Source organism: Nilaparvata lugens, chromosome 6 (genome assembly GCF_014356525.2).
Source record: "Nilaparvata lugens isolate BPH chromosome 6, ASM1435652v1, whole genome shotgun sequence".
Taxonomy (NCBI): Eukaryota; Metazoa; Arthropoda; class Insecta; order Hemiptera; family Delphacidae; genus Nilaparvata; species Nilaparvata lugens.
In genome coordinates, this window is record NC_052509.1 from 21,974,687 (window position 1) to 21,992,522 (window position 17,836).

At 34.0% G+C, this 17,836-nt stretch overlaps 1 protein-coding gene across 1 annotated transcript in view; it reads right to left on the reverse strand.

Annotated features, from left to right (window-relative positions):
- The window catches only part of LOC111049932 (DDB1- and CUL4-associated factor 1), a 126,411-nt gene that overhangs the window by 59,945 nt on the left and 48,630 nt on the right, over positions 1-17,836 (reverse strand). The window contains exons 8-11 of the mRNA XM_039431389.1: positions 10,483-10,727; positions 6,190-6,357; positions 5,575-5,708; positions 45-183 (exon numbers count right to left, since the gene is read on the reverse strand). Of these exons, the coding sequence (XP_039287323.1) occupies positions 45-183; positions 5,575-5,708; positions 6,190-6,357; positions 10,483-10,727 (686 nt within the window). The remainder of the gene's footprint in view (positions 1-44; positions 184-5,574; positions 5,709-6,189; positions 6,358-10,482; positions 10,728-17,836) is intronic.

Sequence of the window (17,836 nt, forward strand, 5' to 3'; positions counted from 1 at the left end):
CTTTAATAGATATAGCTCTATCAGTTTAAACTAAGACATCTTACCAGATTATAAAGCTTCCGAAGGCCATCTTGAGCATCAAATTCCTCCAATATTATTCTAAATTGGAATGACACCCCAAAGAACATGGTTGCGTGACATCTCCCGGAGTCATGAGAGCATTCCAACAACCATAAAGCATATCTGAAAAAATAAAAGGATTAACGACAGAAATTTATACTTCAGTTTATCAATCAGTTATCTAATTTTTCTCTTCCCCTTAAAGCCATAAAAAGACTTTCTTCATTGTTTAAAAATTCACCAGTCTATTGTAGAGCATGGTCAATATCACCCCAACATTATAGCCCAGTCAATAAAGGTTTTTTCGATCCGAAAATTAAATAAAAGCTGAATCTCTTACCATCGATAGAACCCTCCCCGAGGGTCATTCTCCCAAAAGTCCCAAAAAATCCCCTTGGAGCTTTCCCCCCTAGCCAACCCCAAAGTTGAAAAATGCAGGTAATCACGGAAAATCAATTATCTCTGTACTCATTGATCGGAAACAGTTCTATTATATGCCATTCGATTCGTTACATTATGGACTACAATAGGCTATTAGTTATATTCATTTTTTTCAATAAAACTTGCAGTTTTCTTGATAAAATAATATATATGTTATAATTTAGGGGGTTTGTGATTTGATTTTTTTTCTTCTATTAACTTCAAAGCAAGTGGTTTTAAAGAAAAATCAGACAAATAATTAATGTAGCCACTCTCATTGCTAATCCATTGATGTATATTGTTATGTATTTGCGATTCGATTTGACGCCGTGGAAGGGGAAACAGTCGACGCGGTACGGCGCGGCTGATTCTCTTAGCCATAGTAAACAGCAAACTGGAAATCAATTATCTCTGTAACCATTAATCGGAAAAAATCGATCATATGTCATTCGATTTGTTAAATTAAGGACTACAATATTAATCGTATTCATTTCCTCGATAAATCGAACAGTTTCCTTGATAAAATAATATATAAGTAAAAATTTAGGGGGTTTTCGATTTGATTTTCATGAATTCTCCGATTAACCTTGAAGCAAGTAATTTTAATGAAAAATGAGACGAATAATAATTTATTGTAGCCACTTTCATTGCGAATTAATTGATGTATATTGTTACGTATTTGCGATTCAAGTTGACGCTGTGGGAGGGGAAACAACCTACGCGGCTGACTCCCTTCATCGTAGTAAACAGAATAATACTGCTTTCTACATTGACATCTCATTTACACTATGGCGCTCGAATAATTAATTTTGTCTATTGTTTTTAAATGCGCTGTATCTAGATTTTCACTTTTCAATACTCTAAAAAAATATTATAAGTTTCTTGATTTAACCATGCTCATGATAAAAATCAGGATTTCGTTGTCTGCTCACAGAATTCATAATAATTTGAAGTGTGCCTTCTCAATACGAATCAGAGGTATCACAATTTGATAACTCCAGTTTCAGATATTGATGTTTTTCAATGAAGTTTCATGATATATTATGTGTCCGACTCCTTCCTCTTATCCTTATTTTGTTAAAAATGAAGATTCAAAATTTCTTTTCATAGCTTTTCTTGTGTTTTTTCTTGTTTCATTACTCGTTATAATTTAAACACTTGATAATGGAATGAACATCATCAGATCACGTGAACAAAAAACATAAAATGGTAAGCCTACCTGAGATACTATATGATAACACTGTACTCCTGATAAGTTGAGAATTTTCAAGCTGAAAGTTGATTAATTTGTTGATCATTCGGTTCAAATTTCAACAAATGTTACCAAATAATATTACCAATATTATCACATATCACAATATAAGATATTTATCTCGGGCCACTTCCGTGTTTCGAATGGACACGTTAAGCCGTCGGTCCCGGCTGCCTAAAAAGCAGTCGTTAGGTCATGTCAGAGGCCCTGAAATTGATCAGTTGCGACCTGAAAACTCTGACACCAGACCTGAGCCAGCCAGGTCACTCGATATTATTATTATCACATATAGTGAGAACGAATTACTCTGAAGCTTTCTATTCTCACTGAACATGAAGAGGCAATACCAAGCCAAAATTGCAGTTCCGTTCAGATCATTATTATCAGAGCTTTCAAATTGATGCTATGTAAATTTAACTATGGATGTTATCCCCACCTCACAATTTCCCTATTTATCCTTATCATGATTCAGAATAAAGTAGTGGATCTCTATAATCACAAAAATCAATGTACAGTACCTGATAAATAGTAAAAATAACAAAATTTCTAGTAATAATGCAACTTTTTCTAGGTACGAATTTCAAGGCTCAAAAATGACTTTTTCTCAATCACAGGTAGAAACTCCAATGATCATCATAATAGTAATTTAATGAAAATTGTTTGTATTGTACATTGTTCGACGTAAGATAAGCTACATCTTCAAGGTAATCGACGTATTTAGGATTATCATGTTTATGAATGGAAGCGAGACTGTGATAAAAGATTAGTCAAACTGAAATATAAGAATTATATACAATGCATATTTCTGATCAACTCAAATGATAGTATCAAGCCGAAATGAATTGAGCAACTGAATTTCAAAGTTACTATCCACTGTGATTTCCTTTTACTTCCAAATGGATTAAATTGCCTCACTCTTCAACGTAAGAATTATTGTGAAAAAACCAGTGGAATGTGAACGTCATCCAAATAGCATTTAAATTTCAATTTTCAGATCATTAAATTCATAAAAAAAACTAATTCTTGAGAGATTAGTGATGAATTACAAACAGTGCAAGTAACATTGATACAAAGCGATACAATGAAAGTCAACATCGATTAATTTAATATTGGACTTATCAAATTTATATTATTTATAAAGCTTATGAAATGTAGAACCAACATTTTAAATTTTCTCTACTGGAGCAAAACATCGATAGAAAATAAAGAAGAGCCAATCATAAGCACAATATACTTGTGTACTAGAATTCACTTGAACTAACTCATCACTTCAACCCTTCAATGATCACAATGAATTAGAATGGTATAAAAACCATGAAATTGATAATCAGGTACATTTTTCAAATAGCTTCACCCAACTAAATCTGTGAATGCCAAGTCATGAGAAATCATGTTCAATAGATTTAATTTGAATGCTTCGAATAGAAAATGATCTATTCTTTTGGTGCCCGAATCCAAATCAATATCAATCAACATTAATCGACATCAAGAAAAGCTTCTGCCAACCTTGTGATTACAGTACGATTCTGCTCTTGCTTTACTTCCATTTATAAATTTCTCATTAAGGCCCGTGTGTAATGAATGACAAGATGCGAGTGGAGGTGAAAAATCGATATGTTAACAAAAATAATAGAAGATGATGAATCATCTTTCAATTCATTTTATACGGTAGGCTACTTTGTGCTTAAATGTGAAACACATTCATGATTTTCCTACTTTTCATGCATGCTTACTCTTCCTTAATTTGTATGTTTGCATGGCTTTCATCTTCAGAATCTACTGAATTTTCATATTGGACTGTCTAGATAATGTTTCAACTAGTAAGAACGGAAGATAAGCTACTTTACAGAGAGAATCATGGAAAGTTTCAACTCAACAAGCCCAATGTATAATTTTTTGATGTCTCAGCCGTCATATATATTTGGCTCAACTGTAGGTATATTATCAACCTGGCTGGGAAAATATCAACTGTAGAAAAACGCAAACACTGCGCGCTATGATTTTTAGGAAATTCCCACTGTTAACACTATTGTAATCTATGATTTATCTCAGTTTTTGACATTCATAAATTATGATAAATTTTAGCATAGAATTATGATCATATTAAAATAATATGACACATAAATAACACATATTTTAAATAGGTTTTATAATTATTATGTAACAGTATGAATATTTTGTCGATTGCAAACAATATCATTGTCTGTCATAGAATGCATGATTCAGCACATATATAACAACCAAATGATTTAAGAGAATTTAGAGAATTAAAATGTGATAAATTAGTTCCATCGCATGTCAAAACAATAGACAAAATTGATTGTTTCGAGCGCCATGGTGTAAATAAGATGCAACTTAAAAAGCAGTAGGCGTACTATTTTACTGTTTACTATGGTGAAGAGAGTCAGCCACGCCGTACCGCGTCGACTGTTTCCTCTTCCACAGCATCAAATCGAATCGCAAATACATAACAATATACATCAATGGATTCGCAATGAATGTTGCTACATTAATTATTTGTCCAATTCTCTTTGAAATCATTTGCTTCGAAGTTAATCGGAGAAAACAAAAATCAAATCAAAAACCCCCTAATATTTCTCATATATATTATTTTATCAAGGAAACTGTTTGATTTATTGAGGAAATGAATACGACTAATATTGTAGTCCATAATGTAACGAATCGAATGACATAAATGATAGATTTTTTTCCGATTAATGGTTACAGAGATAATTGATTTCCAGTTTACTGTTTACTATGGCTAAGAGTCAGCCATTCCGCCGTTCCGCGTCGACTGTTTCCCCTTCCACGGCGTGAAATCGAGTCGCAAATACATAACAATAACATCAATGGATTTGCAATGAGAGTGGCTACATTAATTATTTGGCTCATTTTCTTTGAAACTACTTGCTTCGAAGTTAATCGAAGAAAACAAAAAAATCAAATCACAAACCCCCTAAATTTTTACATAAAATATATTATATTATCAAGAGAACTGTCTATTTTATTGAAAAAATAAATTGAACTAATATTGTAGTCCATGATGTGATAAATCGAATGGCTTATAATAGAACTGATCCCGAATAATGGTTACAGAGATAATTGATTTCCCGTGTTTACCTGCATTTTTCATGTTTTAGGGGGCTGGGGCGGAAAGCTCCAAGGGGATTTCGTGGGACTTTTGGGAGAATGACCCTCTGGGAGGGTTCTATCGATGGTGGAAAATTCAGCTTTTATTTAATTTTCGGATCGAAACTGCTTTTTTGGACCTTCATTGACTGGGCTATTAAGCCTTTGCAGTCAGCAATTAATGATTTCTACTACACAAAATTATTGTCAATAAAAATTTCATTGTGATGAATAATTCATCTTCTTAATAATATGATATATCATAATAATATCAAACTGAACTGTGATTTCTTTGTTTTTGTCAGTATCGCACTCTTAACTAATTATTATTAATCCCCCTCTTAAACTTATATTAATGACTTGAAAAAGCCTCAGTAACAAAGTAGCCTACCAAATACATTAAGGTTTATAGAATAATGTAGTAAAGTTAAACTTTAAAATATATATTCTGTACCACAGTATTTAAAATGGGATAAATAAAGGCAGATTCCGACATACAGTATCAGTATGAGTGTAGGTGACCGGTACAATAAACATAATATAATTTGCATGAGTTCTATTAGGAGGACTAGACTCGCACGGCCGGACTGAATGAGAATAGTCCAGTTAGAACTCATGTGAATATTTTCACTTTACCCAACACTAATACTGATATGTGCGAATCCAGCTTAAAGCTTCTATTTTATACTGTCTTTATTTAACTTGATACTTACCTAACTAAATCAGAAAGTATGTGCTGAGGTAAAAGGCATACTCTCTCCATTGCATCTTCACAATAGGCAAGGTAATAAAGACATATTGACACACCAGTGGATGCTATACTAGGTCTTGGCACTTCCAACAGTTTCTGAAAAAAATAAACAATTTTATCAGAATAATAGAAATACAAAAATATAGATTTCAGAGGAATGATTAAGTTTATAATCAAAAAATTGAAGGTTGAAACTCACTAGATAATATTAAATTTGTGAGTAAAGAATTGTATTCACATTTGAAAAAAAGAATCGAACTTGGATAACTGTGAAAATTACTAAAATATTCAATTGTGAAAAACTATTGAGCTTACTAATGACTAGAAGAGTCAATTCAGAATGCTAATAGCAAAGACTGCATTAAAATTTGAACAATATTTATACACAACTAAAAGAACAAGCAAATAAACCATCAAAATATATAATTTCTAATTATTATAACCTCAAAATAATCAACTACTTCACCTAGTTTTACAACAGTATAAGTGTGATGAAATATTGTTAATAAATCTGATATTTTGATGAATATTACTTAGTTGAAATAAATTATTTGAAAAATGAATCGTTGAAACAAACCTGTAGTCCATTCATGTTGATGAATTCAATGGAGAACTTTTTGTGGTACAATAAAGATGCTAGATATTTCAATGCTTCAAACGCCAGTCTTGCATGTTTCGATTCTCTAAGATTGATAAATTGTAGGATTAATTCTAAAGCGTTTTTTTCGAACACGTGACTAAGAAACTGAAAAATAGAAAATTACAATTAGTTGACATATTAACATTGGAAATCAGGTAAAATTCGACCACTCGATTGTTATAGATAATTTTAATTGAGATACTGTTTCGTCAGAATATTGAGAAGAGGGTGGGTAATTGATAAAGGTTATCAATAAATCTATCATCAATATCTCTACAAAATATATAAGAATCTAGATCTATGTATGATCTATTCATCTTGGAAAATAAAATATTACATTCAGTTCATGTAACATAAGATACATCATTCATATACAATCAATGAAATTAAACATAAATTATTACAATATTTGCTCCTTCTAATTCCATTTTCATAATTATTTCAAAAACTTTGAAACCAAATTAATATCTATTACGCGCACATTCAGAGTCTCCTATCATATGGAATAATGCTTTGGGCTAATAGTGTTAAAGCCAATTCAATCTTTGTCCTTGAAGAGAGCTATTAGAATTATGTGTGATTTGCCTTTCAACGCTCATTGTAGACCACATTTCATAGAACTTGGATTGCTGACATTGCCATCACTGTATGTTTTTCATATTTTGTGTTATATACTAAAAAAAATTGTATAAATATGATACAAACCATCACCATAATTTAAATACACGAAATAGACATAGACTTAAAAATCCACAATTTAGCCATCCCAAATCTCAGAGAAACTGGCACTTCATGTCAATAAAATTATATAACTCCACACCAGACAAATTAAAGTTACTAGCATTCACTTAATTTGAAAATAAAATATGTATTAGTTACTGAATGTTTGTACACAGTAAGGCTCAACTCACACTTACGCGATTCAGGTCGAGAAGAGCCTCGACTCTAGTCGAGAGGATGTGTTTTCAGATAGTGATGTCGCGGAGACTAGAATTGACTGGTCTGAGTGTCACCATTTGGAAACACATACTCTCGACTAGAGTCGAGTCTCTTCTCGACCCGAGTCACGTAAGTGTGAGTTGAGCTTAAATTATTTCTTTTCTATAAACTGGGTACCATTTCTCTTATTATAAATAATGAGTAACTAGTGATCTATGTTTTACATGACTTGTTAATTTTATTTTTGTATTTTTAAGAATGGCTAATGAATAATAGTGATTCAAAAAAGATGTATTTTAACGAAGTCGATGTATTTATTTGTAAATATTGAATGACTAACAAAATTCTATTCTATTCTAAATAATATCATGAAAGTAAATTTCAATAATTATTAAGACATCTACTGTAGAAAAGTTTATATTATCTAGCATCGTAGATGATTAGAGCCAGTGTTTTCACCCAAGCAAGTTTAAAACTATTAAATTATCACTAAACAATGTTTTCGTTCAATATACTAAATTGCTACATAAAGTTGGCATTACTTCAAACATTATTTAAAGTTAAAGATATATTATTCATTGTAATAATAATTCATATTTATGCATTCAATGGTGACTATACTTTGGTATCACGTTCGTAGTAGTTATAGTTCAGATTTTACTATAATATTGTGATCTAAGGGACGCATACTGGCAAAATTTATATAACTCAACGAATATAAATGAGGCTATTGATATGTTTTATAGCATTGATAAATTGATAAAATGATAAATGGCATCTGCCACTGATAAATTCGTGCCTAAGAAGAAAGTAAAAAAGAAGGAGAGCCAATACCCTCCTTGGTTTACAGCTAATATCATTCGTCTGATTAAGAGGAAAAACAGATGTGCTAGAAAGAGGAAGTACTCTCGATTTCATGATGATGAATTTAAAAAGTTGAGGTCAGATTTAAAGTTGATAATCTCGAATGCATAATAGTGACTATATCAATAGGTGCCAATCGCAAATGGATGGAAACATAAGGTTTCTGGAAATTTATGAATTTTAAAAGGACAACCTGTTTCTCTGAAAAGGCAATGGAACGGGGGGATGCCACATATACAGGAATGAATATATCCAATGGATTTGCTGATTTCTTTTCATCAGTTTACAGAGATGCTGATTCTGCAGGCATTATAATTGATGATACAGCTACTGATAATTTGCATTACCCCTCTGTTAGTCTTGAAGATGTACTAAATGCAATAAATAAAGTGAGTCCATCGGGATCTGGGGGCCCTGATGGGGTGCCAGCATTCATTATGAAGAGCTGATCTAACATACTTGCTGAACATGTGAAATTCATTTTTAACCTCTCTCTTGAATCTAATATTTTCCCTGATAAGTGGAAGGTATCTAGAATTGTTCCAACTTCAAGTCTGGTAATAGAAATCTTGTCAATAATTATCGTCCTATTTGTATATTGAACTGTTTTACCAGAGTATTTGAAATAGATCTCTACAATTACAAATTCAGTCATGTTCGGAATAGAATAAGTGACTTTCAGCATGGATTTGTTCCATGTAGATCAACCACCACCAACTTGGTTGAATTTGCTCAGAGAGTCTCGTCGATTTTGGATGTTGGTGGTAGGGTTGATGTCGTTTACACTGACCTGTCAAAGGCATTCGAGTCCGTGAATCATTCCATATTGTTGAGAAAACTATCCCTATTTGGTTTAAGCATGTCCCTACTCTCCTTTTTCGAGACTTACCTTGTTGGGAGAAGGCAGTACGTACAGATGCTGAATTACCGGTCACACTGTTTTGTGAATACTTCTGGGGTTCCTCAGGGATCGAACTTGGGACCATTGATTTTTCTGTTATTCATTAATGATTTGCCTAATGTCATAAATCACTCTAATGTTTTATTGTATGCCGATGATGTGAAGCTTTTCAGAACAATAAGTGATGTTATTGATTGTGAGCTCTTGCAGAGTGATGTGGATGGTCTGTGTGGGTGGTGCGTGGCTAATGGATTGGATGTGAATGTGGGAAAGTGCAATGTCATGAAGATCACCCGTCAGAGGAACATTACATTGAACAACGCTCCGTATCATATTAATGGTATAATTATTAAAGAAGTAAATTATTTCAAGGACTTAGGAGTAGTTTTCGATCACAAGCTCAATTTCTCTCTGCATGTTGAAAGGGTTGTGAATAAGACATATCAGCAGTTTGGTTCCATCATCAGAACATGCTCACATTTCAACAGCATACGGACTCTGTGCTATCTGTTCAGGACACTCATTCATAGCGTTCTGGAGTATGGTTGTGTGGTTTGGAACCCATACCAGAATTCACTGATACATCATTTGGAATGTGTTCAAAACAGATTCCTTAGATATCTATATTTTAAAAAGTTCAACAATACATGCCCCTTCGACTTTCCCACATCACAACTAAGAACTATGTTCGGTGTAGAATCATTAGAATTAAGACGTGATTTGAGTATGCTTTTGTTCGTTTTTAATGTATTCATTGGCAGAATCAGATCAATGTTTTTGCTTTCCCAGTTAAATGTGTACATTTCTGCAGTGCCTCGCCGTTCCAGTTTCAAATTATTTATTCCTTATTGCAACACTTTACATCATCGGAACTCTCCCATGTATAGAACATCATTCATTTTCAATTGCCTCTCGGATCATCTTGACCTGTCATTCGGTTACAGTCGCTTCCGTAGGGACTGTAGGCGACTTCTGCAAGTTGGACTGTCGAGTGTTTTAATGTGTCTCTTGTCTGTTGAGTTGATGTTGTATGTTTGTTGAATCCACTTTTGCACTAGTCCTCGAGGGTATGATTAGTACTGATTTAGTTTTTTTTATTTGTTCATTTCTTTTTTTCTATTATTTTTCCTCTTCTTTCCTTGTAATTTTTCAACATTCTTTTTTCTGTACTCTTACTATGTATAATAAACTATTGTAATTGTGTTGTTATGGAAGCCATTTTTGGGAGAAATCCTGTATGTTTCCATGTTTTTCATAAATCAATAAATAATATCACTCAATTCAAACAATTTTGTTATAATAATTGCCATGACTTAGCATGATAGTAATTCATTTATCAATATAATCACAAATCATAAGGACATAACTGAGCAAGAGCAACAGGCCTAGCCCAAATTTTATATATGGTATAGTTTCCAAAGGAAAGGTTGTACAGTATCTCACTTCAAAAAATTTAAAAGAGGTTCAATTTTATGCCCAAAATGAAAAAACCGAATGATTGCTTTGGATAATAAGTGATTAGTTACCTCTTGGTATTCACCCATGGGCGTTAGGTACTTGAGGATGAATATCTGTCGTGTGACGAGGATGGGTGGGAACATTTGGACGTTTCCGATGACGTAGGACTCCATCTCGACCCACGACGAGTTGCTGCAGTCGGACACGTTGAACGGCGACGCGTGCACATGCGCGGCAGACGGTCGCAGCTGCGCATGCGTCGGCGGACTCGACATGCCGCAGTCCATGCTTTTGCGTCTGCCCACCAACGATTCTGCAACCACATAGAGAAAATACAGCATAAGAAAATACAAAACTAAAAATTTACAAAACGTTGATGCGACCCATAATCACTTACGGCCCAGAAACATGGAATGTCAACGCTGTTGATGCATATAAACTAAGAATTTTTGAAAGAAAAATCATCAGGCGAATATATAAGTGCGTCAACAGTCAAGTAAAAGGAACACGTGACATCCTTTTTAAAAAGATTTATTCAAGAAACAAACCGGCATAGAGACTGCCCAAAATACAGAAATGAGACAGTGAATCCTATTTACTAGAGCTTATATACTATTCTAAGTGCTGTATCAGCTACTACACAATAACAATGGATATAACTAACGACAATGGAGTGTGGAGAAGAAGATCAAACAATGAAATAAATGAAATTCTTGGAGGTGAGGATGTGGTCCGTTTTATTAAATCACAAAGATTGCGCTGGGCTGGTCATGTTGAGAAAATGGCAGAACATCGAATGCCAAAAGCAATTTATAAGGCCAGGATGGAGGGCAGAAGACGACAGGGAAGACCACGCAACTGATGGAGGGATGAAGTGGAGGATGATCTCCGAAAGATGGGGGTAATAGCATGGAGACGAAAGGCATGTGACCGTGATGTGAGCTCTTGTGCGAGAGGCTAAAGCTCACATCAAGCTGTAAAGCTAGTAGAAGAAAAAGAAGCATAAGAAGATTTTACATGGTAATGATGGAATAGATAGTTTATTTTCCAAATTTCAAACCGGTTGTTTGTTAACTCACCCCGATTACTGTCGACTACTGTCTATTATTACTGTTTTGGCCGAGTGAAAGTGTAAGGTTAGCTTCACACGCATTCGGTTTCATTCGGTTCGGTTCGTTACCGAAAACGAATGAGGCTTTCATACATGTCAGGTTTTAATTCGTACGGTTCTAAATAGGTATTATCTTCTCAAACACAGCTGTGTTTGGATTTTCACAGTTCATGCTGGTATATTTAAATATAACAGCTGGTTTTAAATTGTAAGATGTTATTTGTTGAACAACAAAATTTTAAAGTTAATTAAAAATTGTGAATAATTTAAATAGTTTCTTTTTATGTTAATTTTTGATGTTCAGAGAGATTATTTTTTTAAATTGAAATTTTTTTCCTTGTTTTGACACATGTATATAAACTTAATCTCTTCTCTCCATTGATGAAATCATGTAATATTCGTGGAAAAATAAAAATTCTCCCTGAGTTTTAATTTATATCTTTCATATTTTTTAGAAAACTATTCATTGAGAAAAAAATGTTCCTGTGAACTAACAGAAATGAATTGACCATATGATTTTGACTTGGAAAATTTTGAAACAGATAATCACGATATCAGGTTAAAATAAAAACAAAAAAGGCAAGCGTGTGTAAGAGACTTTGTTTTTTCCTGTTTCCCTAGCAACGAATTCGAATATGATGAAACCTATTCGTGTCGAGGGGGCGTAAGGTGCTATGCGGTTGCTATTCGGTACCGAATTCAAACCGAATCATCGTTTCACACTTATCGGAATTTGCCGAAAACGAACCGAAAACGAAACGAAACGAAAGTGTGAAACGAAAGTAGCCTCTCGCTAGCAACGAATTGAAACCTGATGGAATTTATTAGTCGAGTGGGCGTTCGGTTCTATGCTGTTTCTATTCGGTACCGAATTCAAACCGAATTATCGCTTCACACTTATCGGAATTTGCCGAAAACGGAACGAACCGAATGAGTGTGAAACTAGCCTAAGAACGGCACAGTATGAGAGACTACCAAATTCACATAGCTTCTCGAAAAATAACTACTAGGACTATCGGCTTCAGTAAACATTGAAATTTAGAACATAAACGCCCAATACCATGGGATATCATCTTATGCTATTTTCTCTATGGTATTAGGGCCATCTACATGAAGCGTTTTTCTCAGGCGTTGTCATACGTTTTGACAGGGCAGGAAGCTCTCAGATTAAGTTGGCATTTAGGAATCAGCTGATTATCAGTCAATCGAAGATCTTCCTGCCCTGACAATTCGTCTGAAAACGATTCTTGTAGCTTGGCCCTTAGGCTGCCCACTAATGGTAGAACATACATGGTACACAGTCGCCATACATTGTTGTATCATCACAGCGAAACGCTTCAAACAACATTTTCTGAGGTTAGGTTTTTGTATCACTGATTTTTTGTTGTTTAATTTTTTACTGAGTTGAAATTATTTTTTCCTACAGTTACCTTGAAAAGTGACCATTCCTGCACTGATTACAGAACGCAAAGAATCACTTTTCCGCTCTAGTGCGCAAAGTATTACTTTGCGTACTCCAGATTTGCAACATGGCAACACAAAATAGTTGGTGGGTTATATGGAGGATTAGTGCACGAAAACAAATTTAAGTTGGTAACAATGACTGTGGTTAGATTTAGATAAGAATCATTTCAACGGCTACCCTACATTTATGATAAAATCCCAATCTAGAAATCCAAAACAAGAATAATGTTCATCTAAATCATAATTAAATAATCATCATTTACGAATTATCATCATTTAATAATAAATAATAGTTATTTTCTATTGATAATTATTATTTCAACTGCAAGCAATGAGAAAAGTAGCAAATATAAATTATAAAATTCGAATTTTGAGGTTAAATGATTACCGTTCGATATCCATATAAATGAAAACAATAAAAAACATAATAATACTACAAATATTCTCTGTTGTCTATGTTATTTTTATAAATATTTTTCAGTTTACTTTGAGCATTTTTCTTGGTAATTTGAGCAAAAGTCTAAATTTCTGAATCCTGTTTCAGTACTTTTTAGCTGGATGAAACAAACTTAGGTACGATTCTTCCCGCTAGGTCGCGCGCTTGTCGGTTCAGCCATCTTGCAGCCATCCCAATTAGCTGTTGGCGTGTATTTTGAATGCGAATTTTTTGTTCTAACTGTATTTTTTCTGATTCTTGAATGAATAAAAATGAGAACTTTGGCTGAGAATTTTCAACTCCAATTGGATTATTAATTTTTAAATGAATTAAGGTTGTTATTAATAACAGCATCACACACACAAACATTTGATGGATTTCAGCCATCATTTTACCGGTAATTACCCACTTTTCATATTCAATGGTGACCGTAGGAAAAATTTAATGTGAAATATGTGTGCAAAGTTCCTCTGCTGCATGACATACATGTTTATCATGCATGTTCTAACATAAAACAACATACTAACTAACATAAAATTCCTAAAATATATTGAAAGGCTCTTGTGTAATTCATGAATTGTTGTGTGTTCTTGATATAAGGCCAATTTTGATAAAATTTGCTATAAAACAAAGGTAAGCGGAGGACCAGCGCGCATGCGCCAAACGTTGTAGTTGACTAGTGTAGACTCCGTAGCATTTTGACATTTTATAGTGGTAATTTAATGAAAAGTAGATTAATGAAAGTGTGAAGTACCTGTTTCTAGTATTCCATAACTACAAAAACGGTGAGTGGCTAATATCGGCAATTCAAACGCACTAGCTCAGAGCAATTATTGGAATCCATTTTTCGTGACCAGCATACACTTGCTATTTTGTTATTGTTCCGATTCGACTGATTCCAATACTGATTTTATTGCATATAATCACATCTGAATTTATTGCGGCTGGCTGTAGTAAGTGACATCTTTACTTTGTTAACGCCAAAACAAACTGTTTTTCAACCGGCGTTATCTTTGTTGCTACTGTCGTGAAGCCAGTGAACCCTAGCTGACTTTTTGTTTACGTGTAACCATGACAACTAACCGCGGCAATTTTTAAACCGACTTCTTCCATCTGCATAGAGGAACGATATCTCGCTCTTTTATGCTACGTGACTACAGTTTAATTAGAGTCTCCTTGACCTTGTCCTTATTATCAGGAGCTTCCAGATACAGCGCCGTGATTGCTCTCTCGGCATTTGAAGGCAAGTTAACGAACACTTACGATAAGATAATCTGACTTCCTGCCGGCGCTAGAGCGCTTTCACTTCATCAGCTGTTGACATTATCGTCTGTTTACACCTGTATCCTAGCAACGATTCAAGCGCCACTTTTGAATTTCAAATTGAACCAACGCATGTTAACCAGGAACAGACGACAAAAGTTAAATCAGGGTTTGGAACTCAGTGATTTAAAAAATGAACTGTGTCACGACTTGGTGATAGAATTCGCGATAGATATCAGAAGTTCACTTGCGAGTATTGCAGATACATCAACGGACAATGCAGTGGCTGAAGTGATCCCGCATATTGTTGAAGTGCTGAATAAGCTGGACAGTGTAATTTCGGAAAATAGTGACTTAAGGAAAAATCTCAAAGATATATCAGATGAGAATGAGTCGATGGCGAGGCTTCTGAAAGAAGAGAAGAATAAAAGGAAGGAGCATTTTAATGACTCATTAGTGTATGAGGAATGGGCTGAGAAAGAGAATAGAATGTTGAAAACTAGTATTGAGGTTCTAGAGGCGGAAATAAAACTATTGAAAGATGGCCTGTTGAACAAAACTGCGATAATTGACTTGATAAATAATCAAAATAGGTCAATGGGACGAGTAAACGATTTTAGTAAGCCTAGTGTAAACAATCCTGAAAATGATTTTATTAGGCCAAGAAATACGAATAAATCTAAAACTTTTTGTAAAGAGAATAATGCTATTCCAATGAATAATAGATTTACTCTGCTTTCTATGGAGGATTTGTCAGCTTCTGCATGTGAGACGTATGTAAATGAATACATGATGGGAGCGGAGGTCCACCAGTGTAAACCGCCAGTGAACCGACAAAAACATAGAAAACAGATGGGCATTGATGAAAGGAAAAATGAGACTGAAAACCTAACTACCGGTAGGAAGAAGAAAAGATTGACAGTTTTAACCGATAGTCAAGGAAAAGAACTAAGCAAATACCTGACTAATATAGGAGATGAATTTGAAATTTTTGTATATTCGAAACCAGGAGCAAAACTCAAGCATATAGTTCAGGACGGTTTCAAGTTTATCAGTGATTTCTGATTTCACAGAAGAGGATTTTGTTGTTGTGATGGGGGGAACTAATGACTGTCATCGTAATGAACCCTATCAATTGTCTGTACTCGAGGGAATAGAAACACTTTTAAAATGGAAGCTGAAAACTAAAATTCAGGTTTACAGTATTCCTCATAGATACGATGCACCTGAACTCAACAGAGATATCTTTCATGCTAATTCCATTCTATCAAAGACTTTGAATGATTATAAGGGTGAACCGGGTCGTAACTACAAGGATATAAACTGTTTGCTCAGGAGATGGCATTTCACCAAGCATGGTCTTCATCTAAACAGGAGAGGAAAGGCGGTGTTAGCAAAACATCTACTGGCACAGGTCACAGTGCAGATCAACGGAAGCAGCTCCACGGAAATCAGTACAAATAAAACGCTTCACGACTTGTCACAAGACTCTCCCATCCGAGAAAAGCCAAGAGAAAGCTGTTCAAGAGAAACTGAAATAAATAATAGCCAACATTTTAATGAGTGGTGATTTTTTAGGCTTTTAGCGAATCAACAGAAATTGAAAGATAGGGTCTCCAGGTGTTCTAATTATATCTCCACTTCAAAAACTAATGTGAATACCACAGTACTGAAAATAAATCACCAAAATATACAATACCTGAGTTGCAAAAGTCCTTAATGAAGAAGATTATGAAATATGTGTTTCAACTGAATATGGCTGTAATCAGCATGAACTTCTGACAATGAAAATCTCCAATTATAGATTAGTAAGTAGCTTTTAGAGGTGTATCAATCTACTGTAAAAATAATATCATTGAGATGACAGAAATTGGTTGGGTAAATAATTTGAGTCAGGAATTGGATTTTGAGGCTGCCGGCTGCTTAATCAGTAACATTGGCCTATTGGTTATTGGACTCTATAGGTCACTAAAGGGTAATATAAATTTGTTTTTGGATAAACTCTATTATCTTTCGAGTAAGGCTTCAGAAAAATACAAGAAAATAGTAGTACTGGGTGACCTGAATATCAATTGGAATTCAAATGATGCAAACACAAAACGACTTGAGGATATAATTTGCTCATTTGATATTAGGAATCTTATCTCTAGTCCTACAAGAGTAACTGAAAACACATAAACTCTCATTGACTATGTCTTGGCAAATGTATCTCCAAATGAATGTAATGCTACGGTTGTGGATAATCTCATTTCTGACCAATATGGTCAGACACTCCTTTGCAATTTCCCTACCAGTCTGAACACAAATAAATGCACAACCAAAACTAGTAACCCATCGGTCAGTAGTTGAATTTAAACACCTTCTAGCTAAAATTAATTGGGGTGGATTAAAAACATATGAATATGTCAATGATATGTGGAACTTATTTTTTCAGAATTTATTAGAATGTCTCAACAAGGCTTGTCCCATAGTTAAAAAAGTATCTAAAATATCTCAGAAAGTTATTGCTATACCATCTTACTGCAAACAGCTAAAAGACGACATGATTGCCGCATCTATCCTTTGCAAAGAAACAGGCTCAATTCTCCATAAAATGCAATATACAAAAATTAAGAAGCAATATTATAGTGAGATTGCAAAGCTTAAATCAAACTCTTATAAATATAGAATAGATAAATCAGAAAATTATATCCAAAGATGTGTGGAAAACTGCAAAAGAAATCTCTAACTGTGATCCTGATAAATGTGGAAATGTAATTGAAATAATTCAAGATGAGAATAAAATCAATGATCCTTGCCAGCTAAGCAACCTTTTCAATGACTTTTTCTTGAACTGTGATAGTGGGACTAATATTAACAATTCAAAAGAGAACAGTAGGTCCAACTTCAATATTCAAAATTCTATATTCTTAGCTCCAACTACTCAAAAATAAATTACTGACATTATATGGTCTAAAAAATAAAAGAAGCAGTGGTTGGGATGAAGTCTCACCCTGGCTGCTGAAACAATCCTATGAACCTCTACTTGATACATTAACAAAATTAATCAACAACAGTCTTGAAAAAGGCGTATTCCCAGAGTCACTGAAGCTAGCTATAGTTAATCCAATTTATAAAAAAGGGAGTCAGACCAACATTAGTAACTACA